Genomic DNA, 26040 nt, shown 5'->3' on the forward strand with positions numbered 1-26040 from the left:
TGTTGAACAAGACGTTGTTTTTATAGTAAATGGATGTATAATACTCAATCTGTATTACTGTCGGTGTATTGTGGTCCTGATGTAGACGTTACTTGCGTAGTATAAGTAACAACCAACCATACAACTTCTTGAGAAACTGTCATATGAAAGACCACCTTCTTCTCGCAAATGCCTTGGAAGTCATTGTATCACGTTAATATATTTTTGGCTTCGAGAATTACGTTTTTCTAATTATAATTTTGAAAGCTCAAATCTACATGATTGGATTTTCTTTTGTACCCACCAAAATCCGGTTTAAACTCCGGTGTTAAAGTCCGGTTTAAACTCCGGTGTTAAAATCTGGTTTTTACTGTAACGAGCTTTCAATCTTGCCGCTGATCCACAGCAGGGGAGGTGGGATCTTCTGTGGTAATTTGGTTACTTAAGTTAATACTAAGTTGAAACACCATAACAGATGATGTAACGTATGCATTTTTAAGTTTGCTGAAATTATAATGCATTTTCTTATAGTTTACCTATCCGACAGGTCTTCAGATGAACTTTCTTATTTAACACTGATACGTGTATCTGTTAGATAAGAGAGAGATCGAAGTCCTAAGACAGATAGATCCCCCCTTCATTTCGCCAACGAGCGGGTTTCGAACGGTTGCTGTGGAGCCAATCAATACGTTGGAGAGCTCCGCTCGTTGTAGCGCCCGTGATCAACTGAAAACCATCTCGTATTTATGATTTTTATTTACGCGTTTACGAATTACACTAAGCGAATAAAATAGGCCTAACTATACTTACCTTAGAATCCTTCCATTTAGAATCCAAGCTGAATACGCGTGACGAAGAACGAGATTCCAGTATTAACCTACAGAACAGCAAAATGTCTGGCAACCCGAGAGACGTAAGCGATAACAGCGAGGCTACCAGAAAGGATGCTCCCGTTGGCGGTAAGTGGACTTATCCTTTACTTCTAATACACTCTAAGTGATGGTGATGGTGTACCAGTGATATAAGATATGTTTAATATTAGACTACGATGGGTTGAAACAAATAACAGTATTGTCAAACTAATATCTTGTTGTGGATATATTGTAAATCATCACCTAGCGTTGTTAGATAGTGTCTTTATTGAGACGCCATCAGGTATCTGACGTGTGTTTATTGATTCACAAATGCGTACAAAAATAAAATATTCGACTTTTAAACTTGTATTTCAGTGATTAACATAAAACACTTGGTTACAGTAGTTTTAACCTTGTAAGTAGGACACAAAGTTATTTAAACGTTCAAATTTCAACCATCAGATTCTACCAGGTTACCACCTATAAAAACACGTATACAACCATCACATCCAATCAGGTTAACACCTATAAAAATAAGTATCATCAACCATCAGATCCTAACAGGTTAACACCTATAGAAACAAGTACACAACCATCACATCCTACCAGTTTGACACCTATATAAACAAGTATACAACCATCACATCCTACCAGTTTGACACCTATAGAAACAAGTACACAACCACCACATCCTACCAGTTTGACACCTATAGAAACAAGTACACAACCATCACATCCTACCAGTTTGACACCTATAGAAACAAGTACACAACCACCACATCCTACCAGTTTGACACCTATAGAAACAAGTACACAACCACCACATCCTACCAGTTTGACACCTATAGAAACAAGTACACAACCACCACATCCTACCAGTTTGACACCTATAGAAACAAGTACACAACCATCACATCCTACCAGTTTGACACCTATAGAAACAAGTACACAACCACCACATCCTACCAGTTTGACACCTATAGAAACAAGTACACACCCACCACATCCTTCCAGTTTGACACCTATAGAAACAAGTACACAACCATCACATCCTACCAGTTTGACACCTATAGAAACAAGTACACAACCATCACATCCTACCAGTTTAACACCTATAGAAACAAGTACACAACCACCACATCCTACCAGTTTGACACCTATAGAAACAAGTACACAAGCAGGTTAACACCTAAAGAAATAATTACACAACCACCAGATCCTACAAGATTAACACCTATAGAAATGCCTATATTAACACCTAAAATATAATGATAAACATAAATGCTATCTGATCTAGTACACACTCCATCACGGCTCCCAAAGATTATTGCTGGTGTTGCTAGTTCTACGTGTCTCCAGATGTCTACTGTTTAATAGGTTTAAGTAATGCCTTGCTAATTGATACATCTGTTTTATTTGTATTTACATTAATTTTATGTAACTAACTAGTTCTACGTGTCTCCAGATGTCTACTGTTTAATAGGTTTAAGTAATGCTTTGCTAATTGATACATCTGTTTTATTTGTATTTACATTAATTTTATGTAACTAACTAGTTCTACGTGTCTCCAGATGTCTACTGTTTAATAGGTTTAAGTAATGCTTTGCTAATTGATACATCTGTTTTATTTGTATTTACATTAATTTTATGTAACTAACTAGTTCTACGTGTCTCCAGATGTCTACTGTTTAATAGGTTTAAGTGATGCTTTGCTAATTGATACATCTGTTGTATTTGTATTTACATTAATTTTATCTAAATATGGATTTTCTACACAATTAAAATCACCTGATAAAATTATTTCATGAGAGCAGAACATATATATATGAAAGACGTTTGATCTGTTTAAATAACTCCAACGTGTGAATTTATTATCCTTACGTTTTCAGATTTCAACTTAGCATAATAAATTCTCTCTTGCGTGTTATAGCTAGCTAATAACATCGTGGCTTCTAATTTACTGTTTAAAATCATTTCTACACCTGATTACCTCGGTTATCTTAAACTACAAAAACATCTAAGGTTAATTTATTATTAAACTGTTTGATATGTTCTAGATTAGAAAAAAAAAGACATTCCTGTAATAATAATAATATGTCAGATTTATTTATTTTCAACATATCTATGTCTACATATTTTTTGTTTAGTTACTTTAAATATTTTTTTTTTGCATATTGAATGTTATTAATATTAAAGCCATGATGGGAAAGAGTTACTAGTGTGATTTGGTAAATCAACTTCATTAAGTGGTAACCCTACGAAGAAAGAAATAACACGCTGACGTTTTCTTCTGTTTAGTTCTGCTTCCAGGTGATTTTGTCCTTTGGGTTGTGTCATCCTGGTTTTCATCACTCGATAGTTCCGACAGTTGTGTGTCCTCCTGTAAAACTTCATAAATGTTATTGTTCTTTGTCGTTGTGTTGTCCACCTCCACCGGGACCTAATTAATTTCCTTTTCAGTCACCCCGACACTTTGTTGGGTCTCGTCTTGGTTGATCTCAGATTTAGTCTCCTTGTTCTACCAGTTTATTCTCCTGTTCTACCACTTCATTAACTAGGTTTTGAACTCCAGTTTCCATTTCATCCTCTATAGACTCTCCCTGGATTCTACAACAGATTCCAAAGTGTTAACGTTACAGGTACGGAAGGTGACAGCCTCTTCTCACTTCTTACAACACTGAAGGCAACTTCGCGAAGTATGACCGAATTCGTCATTTCCATTACACAGAACCTTGTACATCCTGCGGCAAACTGCCCCTCCTTTCGACTGCTCGTTCACTGTTTGACTCTCCCAGGGTAATTAAAGATTGTCCAGAATTATCCTACTTGTACCAAATTAAGGATAGGTCTAAACACGGCCACTTTACTTCTTCGAACTCCGGTACGAACTTTAGGGTCTCGATAGATTTCACTAATAACTTAACAGACTTTACAATATTTCATTAACGAATTTGCAACAATCTCATTAGGAACTTCTTGAAGTACGAAACTAATCCTAATCCACGTAAAGATTATTCCTGGTTGGTTTGAGCACTCAAAATTCCCTTTGCGACGAATCCCTTCTCAACTCAAAGCTCAAACTGTAATGTTGTAAGATGTAAAAGCACAACTTACTCTGTAGCCACTTAGCGTTTGCAGACAGATCAGTCATCTAATGCCTCCTTGATAACTGCGAAAATTTAACGAGGCAAAAAAAACACGAATTTTTTACGATTAATATTAAGCTCGTGTGTCATAAGGGCACATTGTTCCTGCTTTTCTGTGGGAGAAAAACTAACTTTGTGAGAGAAAGAAAAAAAAACTCTGCTAGTACCTAAGCCTAAAGAACTGTTAGCTTTTGTTAAGCCTAAAAGAAGCGTCAATTGTCGTGTAAGCTGTTTTTTGCCTTTACGCTGGGTTGAAAATTCATCCAAGCCAGCGATTACCATTCCCACATGAACAGACCGTGTATTAAAACTAAAACTCACGTCTAACTATTCAGAATACAATGTTATACAATACGACGTTTGACAGATGAGAACGTTGACTTTCTAATGGCTGTAGGTAATGTATAACTAAACATAAGACAGAACAATTAACAAACCTATAAGAGAGAATATGACAGGTGGATGTGGTAGGAGTCTGATTTTCTATTTAATAGTTCTGTAACCAAACACAATTGAAGACTATGAAAATTATAGTTTGTCTGAGCAATGACAATTTTATAGTGAGTAATTTACGCTTCATTTCATTATTACTGGAGGGGGAGGTATACAGCAGAGAAGATACTGTATCACGTGTGTAAAACTAGGAGAAATTCAGGACTTGTTAAAAATATTGCCTTATATAATTAATAACTTAACACTTATGTACTGATAAAATTTGGATTGTTGGTTAAGATATTTGCTATGTTAATTAATATTTCGTACAAAATAGGCTAATAAAATTTTGAATATAAAGCAAAAAACCTTGTGACATGCGCAGTAAAGGATAGTGTAAGGATCAAAACAAACAATTACAATTTCACTTCATCCTCAACACGTGATCGGACTAAGTTGAGGGACGTGGAGTCAATTTCAATTTACTTTTGCCGTTTTTTTCATAATTGCCGTTAGATAGGAGTATGATACTGAAACGTAAAGCTCCTCCTAGTGTTGGGGAGGCAAAGAAAGGCTGCAAATGTACGACATTAGCTGAGAACATTCAGATCACTGATAAGTTACAAATAGAGATAAGGGAAATGGTGTGAATAAGTCTTCCATAAGTACGATTAGGAGTGAAGAAACTGCCGTACACGACTTCTGTCCCTGTAATGAGGTTCCTAGAGTGCCTAGGAGCACTTTAAGACAAGCAGATAAAAGATGATTGTCGTTCAAAAGTAAAATTTGCTAACTGCGGGTGTCGAAACCAAATTTTTAATGACAAAAGTCTTTGGATTTATCACTTAACCACAGGGTGGTGGGTTTATTAGGATAAAAATTAAAAATTTAAGATTGAAAACGAAAGCACGTGAACATTACTGTGACCTCGATACCTGATGAAACCCCACATTTTCTCAGTTTTCAAATACTTGGATAAGGTGTGTACAAAATAATGAAAACAACTTTCTGATCTCCTTATGTATGTGAACTTGTCTGCAGTGGTTTCTTTATTCGTTATCGATTCACATTGATTTAAGAATAGTACACCCGAGGTTCGAAATACAGGCAAATTTATGCTTTGCTTTGAATTTCGCGCAAAGCTACACGAGGGCTATCTGCACTAGTCGTCCCTAATTTAGCAGTGTAAGGCTAGAGAGAAGGCCTCCAGTAATCACCATTCACCGCCAACTCTTGGGTTGCTCTTTTACCAACGAATAGTGGAACTGAACGTCACATTATAATGCCCCCATGGTTGAAAGGGCGAACATGTTTGGCGTGACGGGAAGTCGAACCCATGGCGCTCAAATTACGAGTCAAGCGTCCTAACCACCTGACCATGCTGGGCCTAGTTTTACGAAAGTGTATAGTTACTCCTAATGGTAAAGTAGTAATTTGGTATATGGAGTAATGACGTACAAGATTATTTACCTAAGATACATATACAAGAGGAAAACCTAGAAAGCGATGTCGGTTATACCGCCATAGCCGCACGTTACATGTCGTCTTGTTCGTAATAATTCAACAATTGTTATACTATAATGTACGTCAGATGATGACGTAGCAACAAACACGGCAAGTAGATGTTTCAAAGTAAAAAATGCCTTACTTCATTTAGGGTTAACCGTTTTTAACTTCTACATGAGTGTACAAACAAAATCGAGCATTGATAGGTGACTAATTTGTATGGTTTAAAATACGCAACTGGAACTTCATATTTAAACCTGTAATTGAAGGGTTGTTATTCAAGTTCTCGTAACTAGGTGATTATCTAATCTGTCGAGTTCCGTGAGTTCTTCTCAAGTTGCAAATATGGTTTAATGTTCGTCAGCCAGTTGTCTATTTCATTAACTTGTCCTTTCAATACAGTCAATTAATTTACGAACTAAATATATATTTAGACATTGTTAAACAATTAGGCTTTAACTAATACGTACGCGCAATGCTTATTATTTCTTTATTTAGGGAGACTCGTCTCCAATCGCTAGGCGGCAAATCTAGGGCTTATAAAACCAAAAATCGGTTTTCGATACATGCAGTGAGCGAAGCACAGATAGCCCATTATGTAGCTACGTTTTTAACAATCAATCTGACAAACTTTACACGGAACAATACCGCATTTACTGGCGTGTGAAACGGCTGTGGATTTTTTGAGCCAATTCAGTGTTTTTCTTTAACGTTCAGTGCGTAGGACGACGTCTATTGACAAGCAAGTCTAGAATGTTACTTTTGTAAAGAAGTTATTTTTAACTCTACTAACCTACGCTCTGGGGTGATCAGTACAACCACAATTGTTGTGTTTTTTTGTGTTCTTCGAACGCTACAGACAGCTCAGTGTAGCCTAACGTAAGTTACGAATGTATAATAACTTTACAAAGTATTCATCCGCATTGAACTTCTTTTCTATTACTAAAAAAAAACAACTACATCTTAAGATATAGTAATCCGCTATTAATACATGTTTAGAAAATAAGTGTACGTTACATAAACTTTTTTAATATAATATTAGAAATGTTTTAGTATCACGGATTGATACATTTCAAATAAAAATGTCATAATAATTGTAACTAATATGTGATACAAATAACTTTTAGTTGTGAAATATCAAAACAAATAACGTTATTAAATAACGTTAGTAGGTGCTTTAATGTTAACGTATTTACTCAAAAACAAAAAATAAACTTGAAAGGAACATCGCAGTTCTTATTGGAACTCCATCTTTAAATCTGTGTTTAAGACGATGTGTATTATCAAGCATTGTTTTAAGGGTTAAAAAGTATTGTCTTTTACACAGGTTCAACGATAAGGGTACCTCTTACTTAGACAAAATTTAACAAGCTGTTAAAAACAATTCTATTCTTTAACCACAACATAAAATTCTATCTGTACCATGTATTTTGAGTGTGTATATTTACATATACAGAGGATTTAAATATATTAGAATTAATATATTTGGAGTTAACAAACAGATGTTGTTTAAAAGACAAATTTATCATTTCTATTATTCATACTTTGTGTTTATTTTCTTATTAGTAACAGCGTGGTGGATTTTTTTTCCCATGCTACATAACACTGTGCCCGCGTCGCGCTAAACATGCTCGCCCTCCCAGCCGTGGGGGCGTTATAATGTGACGGTCAATCCCACTTATCATTGGTAAAAGAGTAGCCCAAGAGTTGGCGGTGGGTGGTGATGACTAGCTGCCTTCCCTCTAGTCTTACACTTCAAAAAAACATAACACTGTAAATGCAACTGTATTTTAGAAACGAGCATATTAACTACAGCAACCTAAGTAACCTTAGAAACAGAAACCAAAACCAAAAATAATGAAAGGCACAATCGAAGTATTGTTTTTAATACTTTTTTGAATTTAATAGAATACAATTTTCCCCGAATCATATATAATTATAACAATGTCCCCCGCTAGTACAGCAGTAAATCTACGGATTTACAATGCTAAAATCAGCGGTTCGACTCCCCTCAGTAGATACAGAAGATAGCCTAATGCGGTTTTCTTACAAGAAAACACACACACGCGTCGTTGCGTGTATTGACTTAACACACGTATTTCACGTGTAATCAAAGCTAGTGACTGCAACTAACTGGTGAACATTGCTGCTATACACACGTTATTTAGGCTAATACGTGTTTAATTGATGGGCAAGGCCGAAGGTAACTCATTATAGAGTTTCCGGCTGTAGTATGCAATCAAATATCCAAACACTCACAGCATTGTTATTATGGAGGTCACTTGTACCCTAGTGTTTAATGATTCTATTATTATATATATCATTTTCACATACCAACACTTGATAACTACAGTTTGTAACCTGTGTGTTTCCCCAGGGGCAAAGTTATTTATCTAGTGTTTAATGATTCTATTATTATATATAGTTACATACCTTGATAACTACAGTTTGTAGTGTGTGAAAGTTATTTATCTAGTGTTTAATGATTCTATTATTATATATAGTTACATACCTTGATAACTACAGTTTGTAGTGTGTAAAAGTTATTTATCTAGTGTTTAATGATTCTATTATTATATATAGTTACATACCTTGATAACTACAGTTTGTAGTGTGTAAAAGTTATTTATCTAGTGTTTAATGATTCTATTATTATATATAGTTACATACCTTGATAACTACAGTTTGTAGTGTGTGAAAGTTATTTATCTAGTGTTTAATGATTCTATTATTATATATAGTTACATACCTTGATAACTACAGTTTGTAGTGTGTAAAAGTTATTTATCTAGTGTTTAATGATTCTATTATTATATATAGTTACATACCTTGATAACTACAGTTTGTAATGTGTAAAAGTTATTTATCTAGTGTTTAATGATTCTATTATTATATATAGTTACATACCTTGATAACTACAGTTTGTAGTGTGTAAAAGTTATTTATCTAGTGTTTAATGATTCTATTATTATATATAGTTACATACCTTGATAACTACAGTTTGTAGTGTGTGAAAGTTATTTATCTAGTGTTTAATGATTCTATTATTATATATAGTTACATACCTTGATAACTACAGTTTGTAGTGTGTAAAAGTTATTTATCTAGTGTTTAATGATTCTATTATTATATATAGTTACATACCTTGATAACTACAGTTTGTAGTGTGTAAAAGTTATTTATCTAGTGTTTAATGATTCTATTATTATATATAGTTACATACCTTGATAACTACAGTTTGTAGTGTGTAAAAGTTATTTATCTAGTGTTTAATGATTCTATTATTATATATAGTTACATACCTTGATAACTACAGTTTGTAGTGTGTGAAAGTTATTTATCTAGTGTTTAATGATTCTATTATTATATATAGTTACATACCTTGATAACTACAGTTTGTAGTGTGTAAAAGTTATTTATCTAGTGTTTAATGATTCTATTATTATATATAGTTACATACCTTGATAACTACAGTTTGTAGTGTGTGAAAGTTATTTATCTAGTGTTTAATGATTCTATTATTATATATAGTTACATACCTTGATAACTACAGTTTGTAGTGTGTAAAAGTTATTTATCTAGTGTTTAATGATTCTATTATTATATATAGTTACATACCTTGATAACTACAGTTTGTAGTGTGTGAAGTTATTTATCTAGTGTTTAATGATTCTATTATTATATATAGTTACATACCTTGATAACTACAGTTTGTAGTGTGTAAAAGTTATTTATCTAGTGTTTAATGATTCTATTATTATATATAGTTACATACCTTGATAACTACAGTTTGTAGTGTGTGAAAGTTATTTATCTAGTGTTTAATGATTCTATTATTATATATAGTTACATACCTTGATAACTACAGTTTGTAGTGTGTAAAAGTTATTTATCTAGTGTTTAATGATTCTATTATTATATATAGTTACATACCTTGATAACTACAGTTTGTAATGTGTAAAAGTTATTTATCTAGTGTTTAATGATTCTATTATTATATATAGTTACATACCTTGATAACTACAGTTTGTAGTGTGTAAAAGTTATTTATCTAGTGTTTAATGATTCTATTATTATATATAGTTACATACCTTGATAACTACAGTTTGTAGTGTGTGAAAGTTATTTATCTAGTGTTTAATGATTCTATTATTATATATACATACCTTGATAACTACATATTTATCTAGTGTTTAATGATTCTATTATTATATATAGTTATATAGTTTTTAGTGTGTGAAAGTTATTTATCTAGTGTTTAATGATTCTATTATTATATATAGTTACATACCTTGATAACTACAGTTTGTAGTGTGTAAAAGTTATTTATCTAGTGTTTAATGATTCTATTATTATATATAGTTACATACCTTGATAACTACAGTTTGTAGTGTGTAAAAGTTATTTATCTAGTGTTTAATGATTCTATTATTATATATAGTTACATACCTTGATAACTACAGTTTGTAGTGTGTAAAGTTATTTATCTAGTGTTTAATGATTCTATTATTATATATAGTTACATACCTTGATAACTACAGTTTGTAGTGTGTAAAAGTTATTTATCTAGTGTTTAATGATTCTATTATTATATATAGTTACATACCTTGATAACTACAGTTTGTAATGTGTAAAAGTTATTTATCTAGTGTTTAATGATTCTATTATTATATATAGTTACATACCTTGATAACTACAGTTTGTAGTGTGTAAAAGTTATTTATCTAGTGTTTAATGATTCTATTATTATATATAGTTACATACCTTGATAACTACAGTTTGTAGTGTGTAAAAGTTATTTATCTAGTGTTTAATGATTCTATTATTATATATAGTTACATACCTTGATAACTACAGTTTGTAGTGTGTGAAAGTTATTTATCTAGTGTTTAATGATTCTATTATTATATATAGTTACATACCTTGATAACTACAGTTTGTAGTGTGTAAAAGTTATTTATCTAGTGTTTAATGATTCTATTATTATATATAGTTACATACCTTGATAACTACAGTTTGTAGTGTGTGAAAGTTATTTATCTAGTGTTTAATGATTCTATTATTATATATAGTTACATACCTTGATAACTACAGTTTGTAGTGTGTGAAAGTTATTTATCTAGTGTTTAATGATTCTATTATTATATATAGTTACATACCTTGATAACTACAGTTTGTAGTGTGTGAAAGTTATTTATCTAGTGTTTAATGATTCTATTATTATATATAGTTACATACCTTGATAACTACAGTTTGTAGTGTGTAAAAGTTATTTATCTAGTGTTTAATGATTCTATTATTATATATAGTTACATACCTTGATAACTACAGTTTGTAGTGTGTGAAAGTTATTTATCTAGTGTTTAATGATTCTATTATTATATATAGTTACATACCTTGATAACTACAGTTTGTAGTGTGTAAAAGTTATTTATCTAGTGTTTAATGATTCTATTATTATATATAGTTACATACCTTGATAACTACAGTTTGTAGTGTGTAAAAGTTATTTATCTAGTGTTTAATGATTCTATTATTATATATAGTTACATACCTTGATAACTACAGTTTGTAGTGTGTGAAAGTTATTTATCTAGTGTTTAATGATTCTATTATTATATATAGTTACATACCTTGATAACTACAGTTTGTAGTGTGTAAAAGTTATTTATCTAGTGTTTAATGATTCTATTATTATATATAGTTACATACCTTGATAACTACAGTTTGTAGTGTGTAAAAGTTATTTATCTAGTGTTTAATGATTCTATTATTATATATAGTTACATACCTTGATAACTACAGTTTGTAGTGTGTGAAAGTTATTTATCTAGTGTTTAATGATTCTATTATTATATATAGTTACATACCTTGATAACTACAGTTTGTAGTGTGTAAAAGTTATTTATCTAGTGTTTAATGATTCTATTATTATATATAGTTACATACCTTGATAACTACAGTTTGTAGTGTGTAAAAGTTATTTATCTAGTGTTTAATGATTCTATTATTATATATAGTTACATACCTTGATAACTACAGTTTGTAGTGTGTGAAAGTTATTTATCTAGTGTTTAATGATTCTATTATTATATATAGTTACATACCTTGATAACTACAGTTTGTAATGTGTAAAAGTTATTTATCTAGTGTTTAATGATTCTATTATTATATATAGTTACATACCTTGATAACTACAGTTTGTAGTGTGTAAAAGTTATTTATCTAGTGTTTAATGATTCTATTATTATATATAGTTACATACCTTGATAACTACAGTTTGTAGTGTGTGAAAGTTATTTATCTAGTGTTTAATGATTCTATTATTATATATAGTTACATACCTTGATAACTACAGTTTGTAGTGTGTAAAAGTTATTTATCTAGTGTTTAATGATTCTATTATTATATATAGTTACATACCTTGATAACTACAGTTTGTAGTGTGTGAAAGTTATTTATCTAGTGTTTAATGATTCTATTATTATATATAGTTACATACCTTGATAACTACAGTTTGTAGTGTGTAAAAGTTATTTATCTAGTGTTTAATGATTCTATTATTATATATAGTTACATACCTTGATAACTACAGTTTGTAGTGTGTGAAAGTTATTTATCTAGTGTTTAATGATTCTATTATTATATATAGTTACATACCTTGATAACTACAGTTTGTAGTGTGTAAAAGTTATTTATCTAGTGTTTAATGATTCTATTATTATATATAGTTACATACCTTGATAACTACAGTTTGTAGTGTGTAAAAGTTATTTATCTAGTGTTTAATGATTCTATTATTATATATAGTTACATACCTTGATAACTACAGTTTGTAGTGTGTAAAAGTTATTTATCTAGTGTTTAATGATTCTATTATTATATATAGTTACATACCTTGATAACTACAGTTTGTAGTGTGTAAAAGTTATTTATCTAGTGTTTAATGATTCTATTATTATATATAGTTACATACCTTGATAACTACAGTTTGTAATGTGTAAAAGTTATTTATCTAGTGTTTAATGATTCTATTATTATATATAGTTACATACCTTGATAACTACAGTTTGTAGTGTGTAAAAGTTATTTATCTAGTGTTTAATGATTCTATTATTATATATAGTTACATACCTTGATAACTACAGTTTGTAGTGTGTGAAAGTTATTTATCTAGTGTTTAATGATTCTATTATTATATATAGTTACATACCTTGATAACTACAGTTTGTAGTGTGTAAAAGTTATTTATCTAGTGTTTAATGATTCTATTATTATATATAGTTACATACCTTGATAACTACAGTTTGTAGTGTGTGAAAGTTATTTATCTAGTGTTTAATGATTCTATTATTATATATAGTTACATACCTTGATAACTACAGTTTGTAGTGTGTAAAAGTTATTTATCTAGTGTTTAATGATTCTATTATTATATATAGTTACATACCTTGATAACTACAGTTTGTAGTGTGTGAAAGTTATTTATCTAGTGTTTAATGATTCTATTATTATATATAGTTACATACCTTGATAACTACAGTTTGTAGTGTGTAAAAGTTATTTATCTAGTGTTTAATGATTCTATTATTATATATAGTTACATACCTTGATAACTACAGTTTGTAGTGTGTAAAAGTTATTTATCTAGTGTTTAATGATTCTATTATTATATATAGTTACATACCTTGATAACTACAGTTTGTAGTGTGTAAAAGTTATTTATCTAGTGTTTAATGATTCTATTATTATATATAGTTACATACCTTGATAACTACAGTTTGTAGTGTGTAAAAGTTATTTATCTAGTGTTTAATGATTCTATTATTATATATAGTTACATACCTTGATAACTACAGTTTGTAGTGTGTGAAAGTTATTTATCTAGTGTTTAATGATTCTATTATTATATATAGTTACATACCTTGATAACTACAGTTTGTAGTGTGTAAAAGTTATTTATCTAGTGTTTAATGATTCTATTATTATATATAGTTACATACCTTGATAACTACAGTTTGTAGTGTGTAAAAGTTATTTATCTAGTGTTTAATGATTCTATTATTATATATAGTTACATACCTTGATAACTACAGTTTGTAGTGTGTAAAAGTTATTTATCTAGTGTTTAATGATTCTATTATTATATATAGTTACATACCTTGATAACTACAGTTTGTAGTGTGTAAAAGTTATTTATCTAGTGTTTAATGATTCTATTATTATATATAGTTACATACCTTGATAACTACAGTTTGTAGTGTGTAAAAGTTATTTATCTAGTGTTTAATGATTCTATTATTATATATAGTTACATACCTTGATAACTACAGTTTGTAGTGTGTAAAAGTTATTTATCTAGTGTTTAATGATTCTATTATTATATATAGTTACATACCTTGATAACTACAGTTTGTAGTGTGTAAAAGTTATTTATCTAGTGTTTAATGATTCTATTATTATATATAGTTACATACCTTGATAACTACAGTTTGTAGTGTGTGAAAGTTATTTATCTAGTGTTTAATGATTCTATTATTATATATAGTTACATACCTTGATAACTACAGTTTGTAGTGTGTGAAAGTTATTTATCTAGTGTTTAATGATTCTATTATTATATATAGTTACATACCTTGATAACTACAGTTTGTAGTGTGTGAAAGTTATTTATCTAGTGTTTAATGATTCTATTATTATATATAGTTACATACCTTGATAACTACAGTTTGTAGTGTGTAAAAGTTATTTATCTAGTGTTTAATGATTCTATTATTATATATAGTTACATACCTTGATAACTACAGTTTGTAGTGTGTAAAAGTTATTTATCTAGTGTTTAATGATTCTATTATTATATATAGTTACATACCTTGATAACTACAGTTTGTAGTGTGTAAAAGTTATTTATCTAGTGTTTAATGATTCTATTATTATATATAGTTACATACCTTGATAACTACAGTACAGTTATTTATCTGTGTTTAAGTTATTTATCTATAACTACAGTGTAGTGTGTGAAAGTTATTTATCTAGTGTTTAATGATTCTATTATTATATATAGTTACATACCTTGATAACTACAGTTTGTAGTGTGTAAAAGTTATTTATCTAGTGTTTAATGATTCTATTATTATATATAGTTACATACCTTGATAACTACAGTTTGTAGTGTGTAAAAGTTATTTATCTAGTGTTTAATGATTCTATTATTATATATAGTTACATACCTTGATAACTACAGTTTGTAGTGTGTGAAAGTTATTTATCTAGTGTTTAATGATTCTATTATTATATATAGTTACATACCTTGATAACTACAGTTTGTAGTGTGTAAAAGTTATTTATCTAGTGTTTAATGATTCTATTATTATATATAGTTACATACCTTGATAACTACAGTTTGTAGTGTGTAAAAGTTATTTATCTAGTGTTTAATGATTCTATTATTATATATAGTTACATACCTTGATAACTACAGTTTGTAGTGTGTAAAAGTTATTTATCTAGTGTTTAATGATTCTATTATTATATATAGTTACATACCTTGATAACTACAGTTTGTAGTGTGTGAAAGTTATTTATCTAGTGTTTAATGATTCTATTATTATATATAGTTACATACCTTGATAACTACAGTTTGTAGTGTGTAAAAGTTATTTATCTAGTGTTTAATGATTCTATTATTATATATAGTTACATACCTTGATAACTACAGTTTGTAGTGTGTGAAAGTTATTTATCTAGTGTTTAATGATTCTATTATTATATATAGTTACATACCTTGATAACTACAGTTTGTAGTGTGTAAAAGTTATTTATCTAGTGTTTAATGATTCTATTATTATATATAGTTACATACCTTGATAACTACAGTTTGTAGTGTGTAAAAGTTATTTATCTAGTGTTTAATGATTCTATTATTATATATAGTTACATACCTTGATAACTACAGTTTGTAGTGTGTAAAAGTTATTTATCTAGTGTTTAATGATTCTATTATTATATATAGTTACATACCTTGATAACTACAGTTTGTAGTGTGTAAAAGTTATTTATCTAGTGTTTAATGATTCTATTATTATATATAGTTACATACCTTGATAACTACAGTTTGTAGTGTGTGAAAGTTATTTATCTAGTGTTTAATGATTCTATTATTATATATAGTTACATACCTTGATAACTACAGTTTGTAGTGTGTGAAAGTTATTTATCTAGTGTTTAATGATTCTATTATTATATATAGTTACATACCTTGATAACTACAGTTTGTAGTGTGTGAAAGTTATTTATCTAGTGTTTAATGATTCTATTATTATATATAGTTACATACCTTGATAACTACAGTTTGTAGTGTGTAAAAGTTATTTATCTAGTGTTTAATGATTCTATTATTATATATAGTTACATACCTTGATAACTACAGTTTGTAGTGTGTGAAAGTTATTTATCTAGTGTTTAATGATTCTATTATTATATATAGTTACATACCTTGATAACTACAGTTTGTAGTGTGTAAAAGTTATTTATCTAGTGTTTAATGATTCTATTATTATATATAGTTACATACCTTGATAACTACAGTTTGTAGTGTGTAAAAGTTATTTATCTAGTGTTTAATGATTCTATTATTATATATAGTTACATACCTTGATAACTACAGTTTGTAGTGTGTGAAAGTTATTTATCTAGTGTTTAATGATTCTATTATTATATATAGTTACATACCTTGATAACTACAGTTTGTAGTGTGTGAAAGTTATTTATCTAGTGTTTAATGATTCTATTATTATATATAGTTACATACCTTGATAACTACAGTTTGTAGTGTGTAAAGTTATTTATCTAGTGTTTAATGATTCTATTATTATATATAGTTACATACCTTGATAACTACAGTTTGTAGTGTGTAAAAGTTATTTATCTAGTGTTTAATGATTCTATTATTATATATAGTTACATACCTTGATAACTACAGTTTGTAGTGTGTAAAAGTTATTTATCTAGTGTTTAATGATTCTATTATTATATATAGTTACATACCTTGATAACTACAGTTTGTAGTGTGTAAAAGTTATTTATCTAGTGTTTAATGATTCTATTATTATATATAGTTACATACCTTGATAACTACAGTTTGTAGTGTGTGAAAGTTATTTATCTAGTGTTTAATGATTCTATTATTATATATAGTTACATACCTTGATAACTACAGTTTGTAGTGTGTAAAAGTTATTTATCTAGTGTTTAATGATTCTATTATTATATATAGTTACATACCTTGATAACTACAGTTTGTAGTGTGTGAAAGTTATTTATCTAGTGTTTAATGATTCTATTATTATATATAGTTACATACCTTGATAACTACAGTTTGTAGTGTGTGAAAGTTATTTATCTAGTGTTTAATGATTCTATTATTATATATAGTTACATACCTTGATAACTACAGTTTGTAGTGTGTAAAAGTTATTTATCTAGTGTTTAATGATTCTATTATTATATATAGTTACATACCTTGATAACTACAGTTTGTAGTGTGTAAAAGTTATTTATCTAGTGTTTAATGATTCTATTATTATATATAGTTACATACCTTGATAACTACAGTTTGTAGTGTGTGAAAGTTATTTATCTAGTGTTTAATGATTCTATTATTATATATAGTTACATACCTTGATAACTACAGTTTGTAGTGTGTAAAAGTTATTTATCTAGTGTTTAATGATTCTATTATTATATATAGTTACATACCTTGATAACTACAGTTTGTAGTGTGTGAAAGTTATTTATCTAGTGTTTAATGATTCTATTATTATATATAGTTACATACCTTGATAACTACAGTTTGTAGTGTGTAAAAGTTATTTATCTAGTGTTTAATGATTCTATTATTATATATAGTTACATACCTTGATAACTACAGTTTGTAGTGTGTGAAAGTTATTTATCTAGTGTTTAATGATTCTATTATTATATATAGTTACATACCTTGATAACTACAGTTTGTAGTGTGTGAAGTTATTTATCTAGTGTTTAATGATTCTATTATTATATATAGTTACATACCTTGATAACTACAGTTTGTAATGTGTAAAAGTTATTTATCTAGTGTTTAATGATTCTATTATTATATATAGTTACATACCTTGATAACTACAGTTTGTAGTGTGTAAAAGTTATTTATCTAGTGTTTAATGATTCTATTATTATATATAGTTACATACCTTGATAACTACAGTTTGTAGTGTGTAAAAGTTATTTATCTAGTGTTTAATGATTCTATTATTATATATAGTTACATACCTTGATAACTACAGTTTGTAGTGTGTGAAAGTTATTTATCTAGTGTTTAATGATTCTATTATTATATATAGTTACATACCTTGATAACTACAGTTTGTAGTGTGTGAAAGTTATTTATCTAGTGTTTAATGATTCTATTATTATATATAGTTACATACCTTGATAACTACAGTTTGTAGTGTGTAAAAGTTATTTATCTAGTGTTTAATGATTCTATTATTATATATAGTTACATACCTTGATAACTACAGTTTGTAGTGTGTGAAAGTTATTTATCTAGTGTTTAATGATTCTATTATTATATATAGTTACATACCTTGATAACTACAGTTTGTAGTGTGTAAAAGTTATTTATCTAGTGTTTAATGATTCTATTATTATATATAGTTACATACCTTGATAACTACAGTTTGTAGTGTGTAAAAGTTATTTATCTAGTGTTTAATGATTCTATTATTATATATAGTTACATACCTTGATAACTACAGTTTGTAGTGTGTGAAAGTTATTTATCTAGTGTTTAATGATTCTATTATTATATATAGTTACATACCTTGATAACTACAGTTTGTAGTGTGTGAAAGTTATTTATCTAGTGTTTAATGATTCTATTATTATATATAGTTACATACCTTGATAACTACAGTTTGTAGTGTGTAAAAGTTATTTATCTAGTGTTTAATGATTCTATTATTATATATAGTTACATACCTTGATAACTACAGTTTGTAGTGTGTAAAAGTTATTTATCTAGTGTTTAATGATTCTATTATTATATATAGTTACATACCTTGATAACTACAGTTTGTAGTGTGTGAAAGTTATTTATCTAGTGTTTAATGATTCTATTATTATATATAGTTACATACCTTGATAACTACAGTTTGTAGTGTGTAAAAGTTATTTATCTAGTGTTTAATGATTCTATTATTATATATAGTTACATACCTTGATAACTACAGTTTGTAGTGTGTGAAAGTTATTTATCTAGTGTTTAATGATTCTATTATTATATATAGTTACATACCTTGATAACTACAGTTTGTAGTGTGTGAAAGTTATTTATCTAGTGTTTAATGATTCTATTATTATATATAGTTACATACCTTGATAACTACAGTTTGTAGTGTGTAAAAGTTATTTATCTAGTGTTTAATGATTCTATTATTATATATAGTTACATACCTTGATAACTACAGTTTGTAGTGTGTGAAAGTTATTTATCTAGTGTTTAATGATTCTATTATTATATATAGTTACATACCTTGATAACTACAGTTTGTAGTGTGTGAAAGTTATTTATCTAGTGTTTAATGATTCTATTATTATATATAGTTACATACCTTGATAACTACAGTTTGTAGTGTGTGAAAGTTATTTATCTAGTGTTTAATGATTCTATTATTATATATAGTTACATACCTTGATAACTACAGTTTGTAGTGTGTGAAAGTTATTTATCTAGTGTTTAATGATTCTATTATTATATATAGTTACATACCTTGATAACTACAGTTTGTAGTGTGTGAAAGTTATTTATCTAGTGTTTAATGATTCTATTATTATATATAGTTACATACCTTGATAACTACAGTTTGTAGTGTGTAAAAGTTATTTATCTAGTGTTTAATGATTCTATTATTATATATAGTTACATACCTTGATAACTACAGTTTGTAGTGTGTAAAAGTTATTTATCTAGTGTTTAATGATTCTATTATTATATATAGTTACATACCTTGATAACTACAGTTTGTAATGTGTAAAAGTTATTTATCTAGTGTTTAATGATTCTATTATTATATATAGTTACATACCTTGATAACTACAGTTTGTAGTGTGTGAAAGTTATTTATCTAGTGTTTAATGATTCTATTATTATATATAGTTACATACCTTGATAACTACAGTTTGTAGTGTGTAAAAGTTATTTATCTAGTGTTTAATGATTCTATTATTATATATAGTTACATACCTTGATAACTACAGTTTGTAGTGTGTGAAAGTTATTTATCTAGTGTTTAATGATTCTATTATTATATATAGTTACATACCTTGATAACTACAGTTTGTAGTGTGTAAAAGTTATTTATCTAGTGTTTAATGATTCTATTATTATATATAGTTACATACCTTGATAACTACAGTTTGTAGTGTGTGAAAGTTATTTATCTAGTGTTTAATGATTCTATTATTATATATAGTTACATACCTTGATAACTACAGTTTGTAGTGTGTGAAAGTTATTTATCTAGTGTTTAATGATTCTATTATTATATATAGTTACATACCTTGATAACTACAGTTTGTAGTGTGTGAAAGTTATTTATCTAGTGTTTAATGATTCTATTATTATATATAGTTACATACCTTGATAACTACAGTTTGTAGTGTGTAAAAGTTATTTATCTAGTGTTTAATGATTCTATTATTATATATAGTTACATACCTTGATAACTACAGTTTGTAGTGTGTAAAAGTTATTTATCTAGTGTTTAATGATTCTATTATTATATATAGTTACATACCTTGATAACTACAGTTTGTAGTGTGTAAAAGTTATTTATCTAGTGTTTAATGATTCTATTATTATATATAGTTACATACCTTGATAACTACAGTTTGTAGTGTGTGAAAGTTATTTATCTAGTGTTTAATGATTCTATTATTATATATAGTTACATACCTTGATAACTACAGTTTGTAGTGTGTAAAAGTTATTTATCTAGTGTTTAATGATTCTATTATTATATATAGTTACATACCTTGATAACTACAGTTTGTAGTGTGTAAAAGTTATTTATCTAGTGTTTAATGATTCTATTATTATATATAGTTACATACCTTGATAACTACAGTTTGTAGTGTGTGAAAGTTATTTATCTAGTGTTTAATGATTCTATTATTATATATAGTTACATACCTTGATAACTACAGTTTGTAGTGTGTGAAAGTTATTTATCTAGTGTTTAATGATTCTATTATTATATATAGTTACATACCTTGATAACTACAGTTTGTAGTGTGTAAAAGTTATTTATCTAGTGTTTAATGATTCTATTATTATATATAGTTACATACCTTGATAACTACAGTTTGTAGTGTGTAAAAGTTATTTATCTAGTGTTTAATGATTCTATTATTATATATAGTTACATACCTTGATAACTACAGTTTGTAGTGTGTAAAAGTTATTTATCTAGTGTTTAATGATTCTATTATTATATATAGTTACATACCTTGATAACTACAGTTTGTAGTGTGTGAAAGTTATTTATCTAGTGTTTAATGATTCTATTATTATATATAGTTACATACCTTGATAACTACAGTTTGTAGTGTGTGAAAGTTATTTATCTAGTGTTTAATGATTCTATTATTATATATAGTTACATACCTTGATAACTACAGTTTGTAGTGTGTGAAAGTTATTTATCTAGTGTTTAATGATTCTATTATTATATATAGTTACATACCTTGATAACTACAGTTTGTAGTGTGTAAAAGTTATTTATCTAGTGTTTAATGATTCTATTATTATATATAGTTACATACCTTGATAACTACAGTTTGTAGTGTGTGAAAAGTTATTTATCTAGTGTTTAATGATTCTATTATTATATATAGTTACATACCTTGATAACTACAGTTTGTAGTGTGTAAAAGTTATTTATCTAGTGTTTAATGATTCTATTATTATATATAGTTACATACCTTGATAACTACAGTTTGTAGTGTGTAAAAGTTATTTATCTAGTGTTTAATGATTCTATTATTATATATAGTTACATACCTTGATAACTACAGTTTGTAGTGTGTGAAAGTTATTTATCTAGTGTTTAATGATTCTATTATTATATATAGTTACATACCTTGATAACTACAGTTTGTAGTGTGTAAAAGTTATTTATCTAGTGTTTAATGATTCTATTATTATATATAGTTACATACCTTGATAACTACAGTTTGTAGTGTGTGAAAGTTATTTATCTAGTGTTTAATGATTCTATTATTATATATAGTTACATACCTTGATAACTACAGTTTGTAGTGTGTGAAAGTTATTTATCTAGTGTTTAATGATTCTATTATTATATATAGTTACATACCTTGATAACTACAGTTTGTAGTGTGTGAAAGTTATTTATCTAGTGTTTAATGATTCTATTATTATATATAGTTACATACCTTGATAACTACAGTTTGTAGTGTGTAAAAGTTATTTATCTAGTGTTTAATGATTCTATTATTATATATAGTTACATACCTTGATAACTACAGTTTGTAGTGTGTAAAAGTTATTTATCTAGTGTTTAATGATTCTATTATTATATATAGTTACATACCTTGATAACTACAGTTTGTAGTGTGTGAAAGTTATTTATCTAGTGTTTAATGATTCTATTATTATATATAGTTACATACCTTGATAACTACAGTTTGTAGTGTGTGAAAGTTATTTATCTAGTGTTTAATGATTCTATTATTATATATAGTTACATACCTTGATAACTACAGTTTGTAGTGTGTAAAAGTTATTTATCTAGTGTTTAATGATTCTATTATTATATATAGTTACATACCTTGATAACTACAGTTTGTAGTGTGTAAAAGTTATTTATCTAGTGTTTAATGATTCTATTATTATATATAGTTACATACCTTGATAACTACAGTTTGTAGTGTGTGAAAGTTATTTATCTAGTGTTTAATGATTCTATTATTATATATAGTTACATACCTTGATAACTACAGTTTGTAACTACAGTGTGTGTGTAAAAGTTATTTATCTAGTGTTTAATGATTCTATTATTATATATAGTTACATACCTTGATAACTACAGTTTGTAGTGTGTGAAAGTTATTTATCTAGTGTTTAATGATTCTATTATTATATATAGTTACATACCTTGATAACTACAGTTTGTAGTGTGTAAAAGTTATTTATCTAGTGTTTAATGATTCTATTATTATATATAGTTACATACCTTGATAACTACAGTTTGTAGTGTGTAAAAGTTATTTATCTAGTGTTTAATGATTCTATTATTATATATAGTTACATACCTTGATAACTACAGTTTGTAGTGTGTAAAAGTTATTTATCTAGTGTTTAATGATTCTATTATTATATATAGTTACATACCTTGATAACTACAGTTTGTAGTGTGTAAAAGTTATTTATCTAGTGTTTAATGATTCTATTATTATATATAGTTACATACCTTGATAACTACAGTTTGTAGTGTGTGAAAGTTATTTATCTAGTGTTTAATGATTCTATTATTATATATAGTTACATACCTTGATAACTACAGTTTGTAGTGTGTAAAAGTTATTTATCTAGTGTTTAATGATTCTATTATTATATATAGTTACATACCTTGATAACTACAGTTTGTAGTGTGTAAAAGTTATTTATCTAGTGTTTAATGATTCTATTATTATATATAGTTACATACCTTGATAACTACAGTTTGTAGTGTGTGAAAGTTATTTATCTAGTGTTTAATGATTCTATTATTATATATAGTTACATACCTTGATAACTACAGTTTGTAGTGTGTGAAAGTTATTTATCTAGTGTTTAATGATTCTATTATTATATATAGTTACATACCTTGATAACTACAGTTTGTAGTGTGTGAAAGTTATTTATCTAGTGTTTAATGATTCTATTATTATATATAGTTACATACCTTGATAACTACAGTTTGTAGTGTGTAAAAGTTATTTATCTAGTGTTTAATGATTCTATTATTATATATAGTTACATACCTTGATAACTACAGTTTGTAGTGTGTAAAAGTTATTTATCTAGTGTTTAATGATTCTATTATTATATATAGTTACATACCTTGATAACTACAGTTTGTAGTGTGTAAAAGTTATTTATCTAGTGTTTAATGATTCTATTATTATATATAGTTACATACCTTGATAACTACAGTTTGTAGTGTGTAAAAGTTATTTATCTAGTGTTTAATGATTCTATTATTATATATAGTTACATACCTTGATAACTACAGTTTGTAGTGTGTAAAAGTTATTTATCTAGTGTTTAATGATTCTATTATTATATATAGTTACATACCTTGATAACTACAGTTTGTAGTGTGTAAAAGTTATTTATCTAGTGTTTAATGATTCTATTATTATATATAGTTACATACCTTGATAACTACAGTTTGTAGTGTGTAAAAGTTATTTATCTAGTGTTTAATGATTCTATTATTATATATAGTTACATACCTTGATAACTACAGTTTGTAGTGTGTGAAAGTTATTTATCTAGTGTTTAATGATTCTATTATTATATATAGTTACATACCTTGATAACTACAGTTTGTAGTGTGTAAAAGTTATTTATCTAGTGTTTAATGATTCTATTATTATATATAGTTACATACCTTGATAACTACAGTTTGTAGTGTGTAAAAGTTATTTATCTAGTGTTTAATGATTCTATTATTATATATAGTTACATACCTTGATAACTACAGTTTGTAGTGTGTAAAAGTTATTTATCTAGTGTTTAATGATTCTATTATTATATATAGTTACATACCTTGATAACTACAGTTTGTAGTGTGTAAAAGTTATTTATCTAGTGTTTAATGATTCTATTATTATATATAGTTACATACCTTGATAACTACAGTTTGTAGTGTGTGAAAGTTATTTATCTAGTGTTTAATGATTCTATTATTATATATAGTTACATACCTTGATAACTACAGTTTGTAGTGTGTGAAAGTTATTTATCTAGTGTTTAATGATTCTATTATTATATATAGTTACATACCTTGATAACTACAGTTTGTAGTGTGTGAAAGTTATTTATCTAGTGTTTAATGATTCTATTATTATATATAGTTACATACCTTGATAACTACAGTTTGTAGTGTGTAAAAGTTATTTATCTAGTGTTTAATGATTCTATTATTATATATAGTTACATACCTTGATAACTACAGTTTGTAGTGTGTGAAAGTTATTTATCTAGTGTTTAATGATTCTATTATTATATATAGTTACATACCTTGATAACTACAGTTTGTAGTGTGTAAAAGTTATTTATCTAGTGTTTAATGATTCTATTATTATATATAGTTACATACCTTGATAACTACAGTTTGTAGTGTGTAAAAGTTATTTATCTAGTGTTTAATGATTCTATTATTATATATAGTTACATACCTTGATAACTACAGTTTGTAGTGTGTAAAAGTTATTTATCTAGTGTTTAATGATTCTATTATTATATATAGTTACATACCTTGATAACTACAGTTTGTAGTGTGTAAAAGTTATTTATCTAGTGTTTAATGATTCTATTATTATATATAGTTACATACCTTGATAACTACAGTTTGTAGTGTGTGAAAGTTATTTATCTAGTGTTTAATGATTCTATTATTATATATAGTTACATACCTTGATAACTACAGTTTGTAGTGTGTAAAAGTTATTTATCTAGTGTTTAATGATTCTATTATTATATATAGTTACATACCTTGATAACTACAGTTTGTAGTGTGTAAAAGTTATTTATCTAGTGTTTAATGATTCTATTATTATATATAGTTACATACCTTGATAACTACAGTTTGTAGTGTGTAAAAGTTATTTATCTAGTGTTTAATGATTCTATTATTATATATAGTTACATACCTTGATAACTACAGTTTGTAGTGTGTGAAAGTTATTTATCTAGTGTTTAATGATTCTATTATTATATATAGTTACATACCTTGATAACTACAGTTTGTAGTGTGTAAAAGTTATTTATCTAGTGTTTAATGATTCTATTA

General features: G+C 27.2%; 1 protein-coding gene across 4 annotated transcripts in view; it reads left to right on the forward strand.

Annotated features, from left to right (window-relative positions):
• The first annotated feature begins 815 nt into the window (after nt 1-815).
• LOC143245244 (band 7 protein AGAP004871-like) overlaps nt 816-26040 on the forward strand; it is a 555064-nt gene continuing 529839 nt past the window's right edge. For 3 of the 4 annotated variants that reach the window (XM_076491375.1, XM_076491376.1, XM_076491379.1), the window contains exon 1: nt 816-938. In XM_076491375.1, the coding sequence (XP_076347490.1) occupies nt 872-938 (67 nt within the window). In that variant the 5' untranslated portion in view covers nt 816-871. The remainder of the gene's footprint in view (nt 939-26040) is intronic. The other variant, XM_076491377.1, reaches the window with a different exon arrangement.

This window comes from Tachypleus tridentatus, chromosome 2 (genome assembly GCF_004210375.1).
Source record: "Tachypleus tridentatus isolate NWPU-2018 chromosome 2, ASM421037v1, whole genome shotgun sequence".
Lineage (NCBI taxonomy): Eukaryota > Metazoa > Arthropoda > Merostomata > Xiphosura > Limulidae > Tachypleus > Tachypleus tridentatus.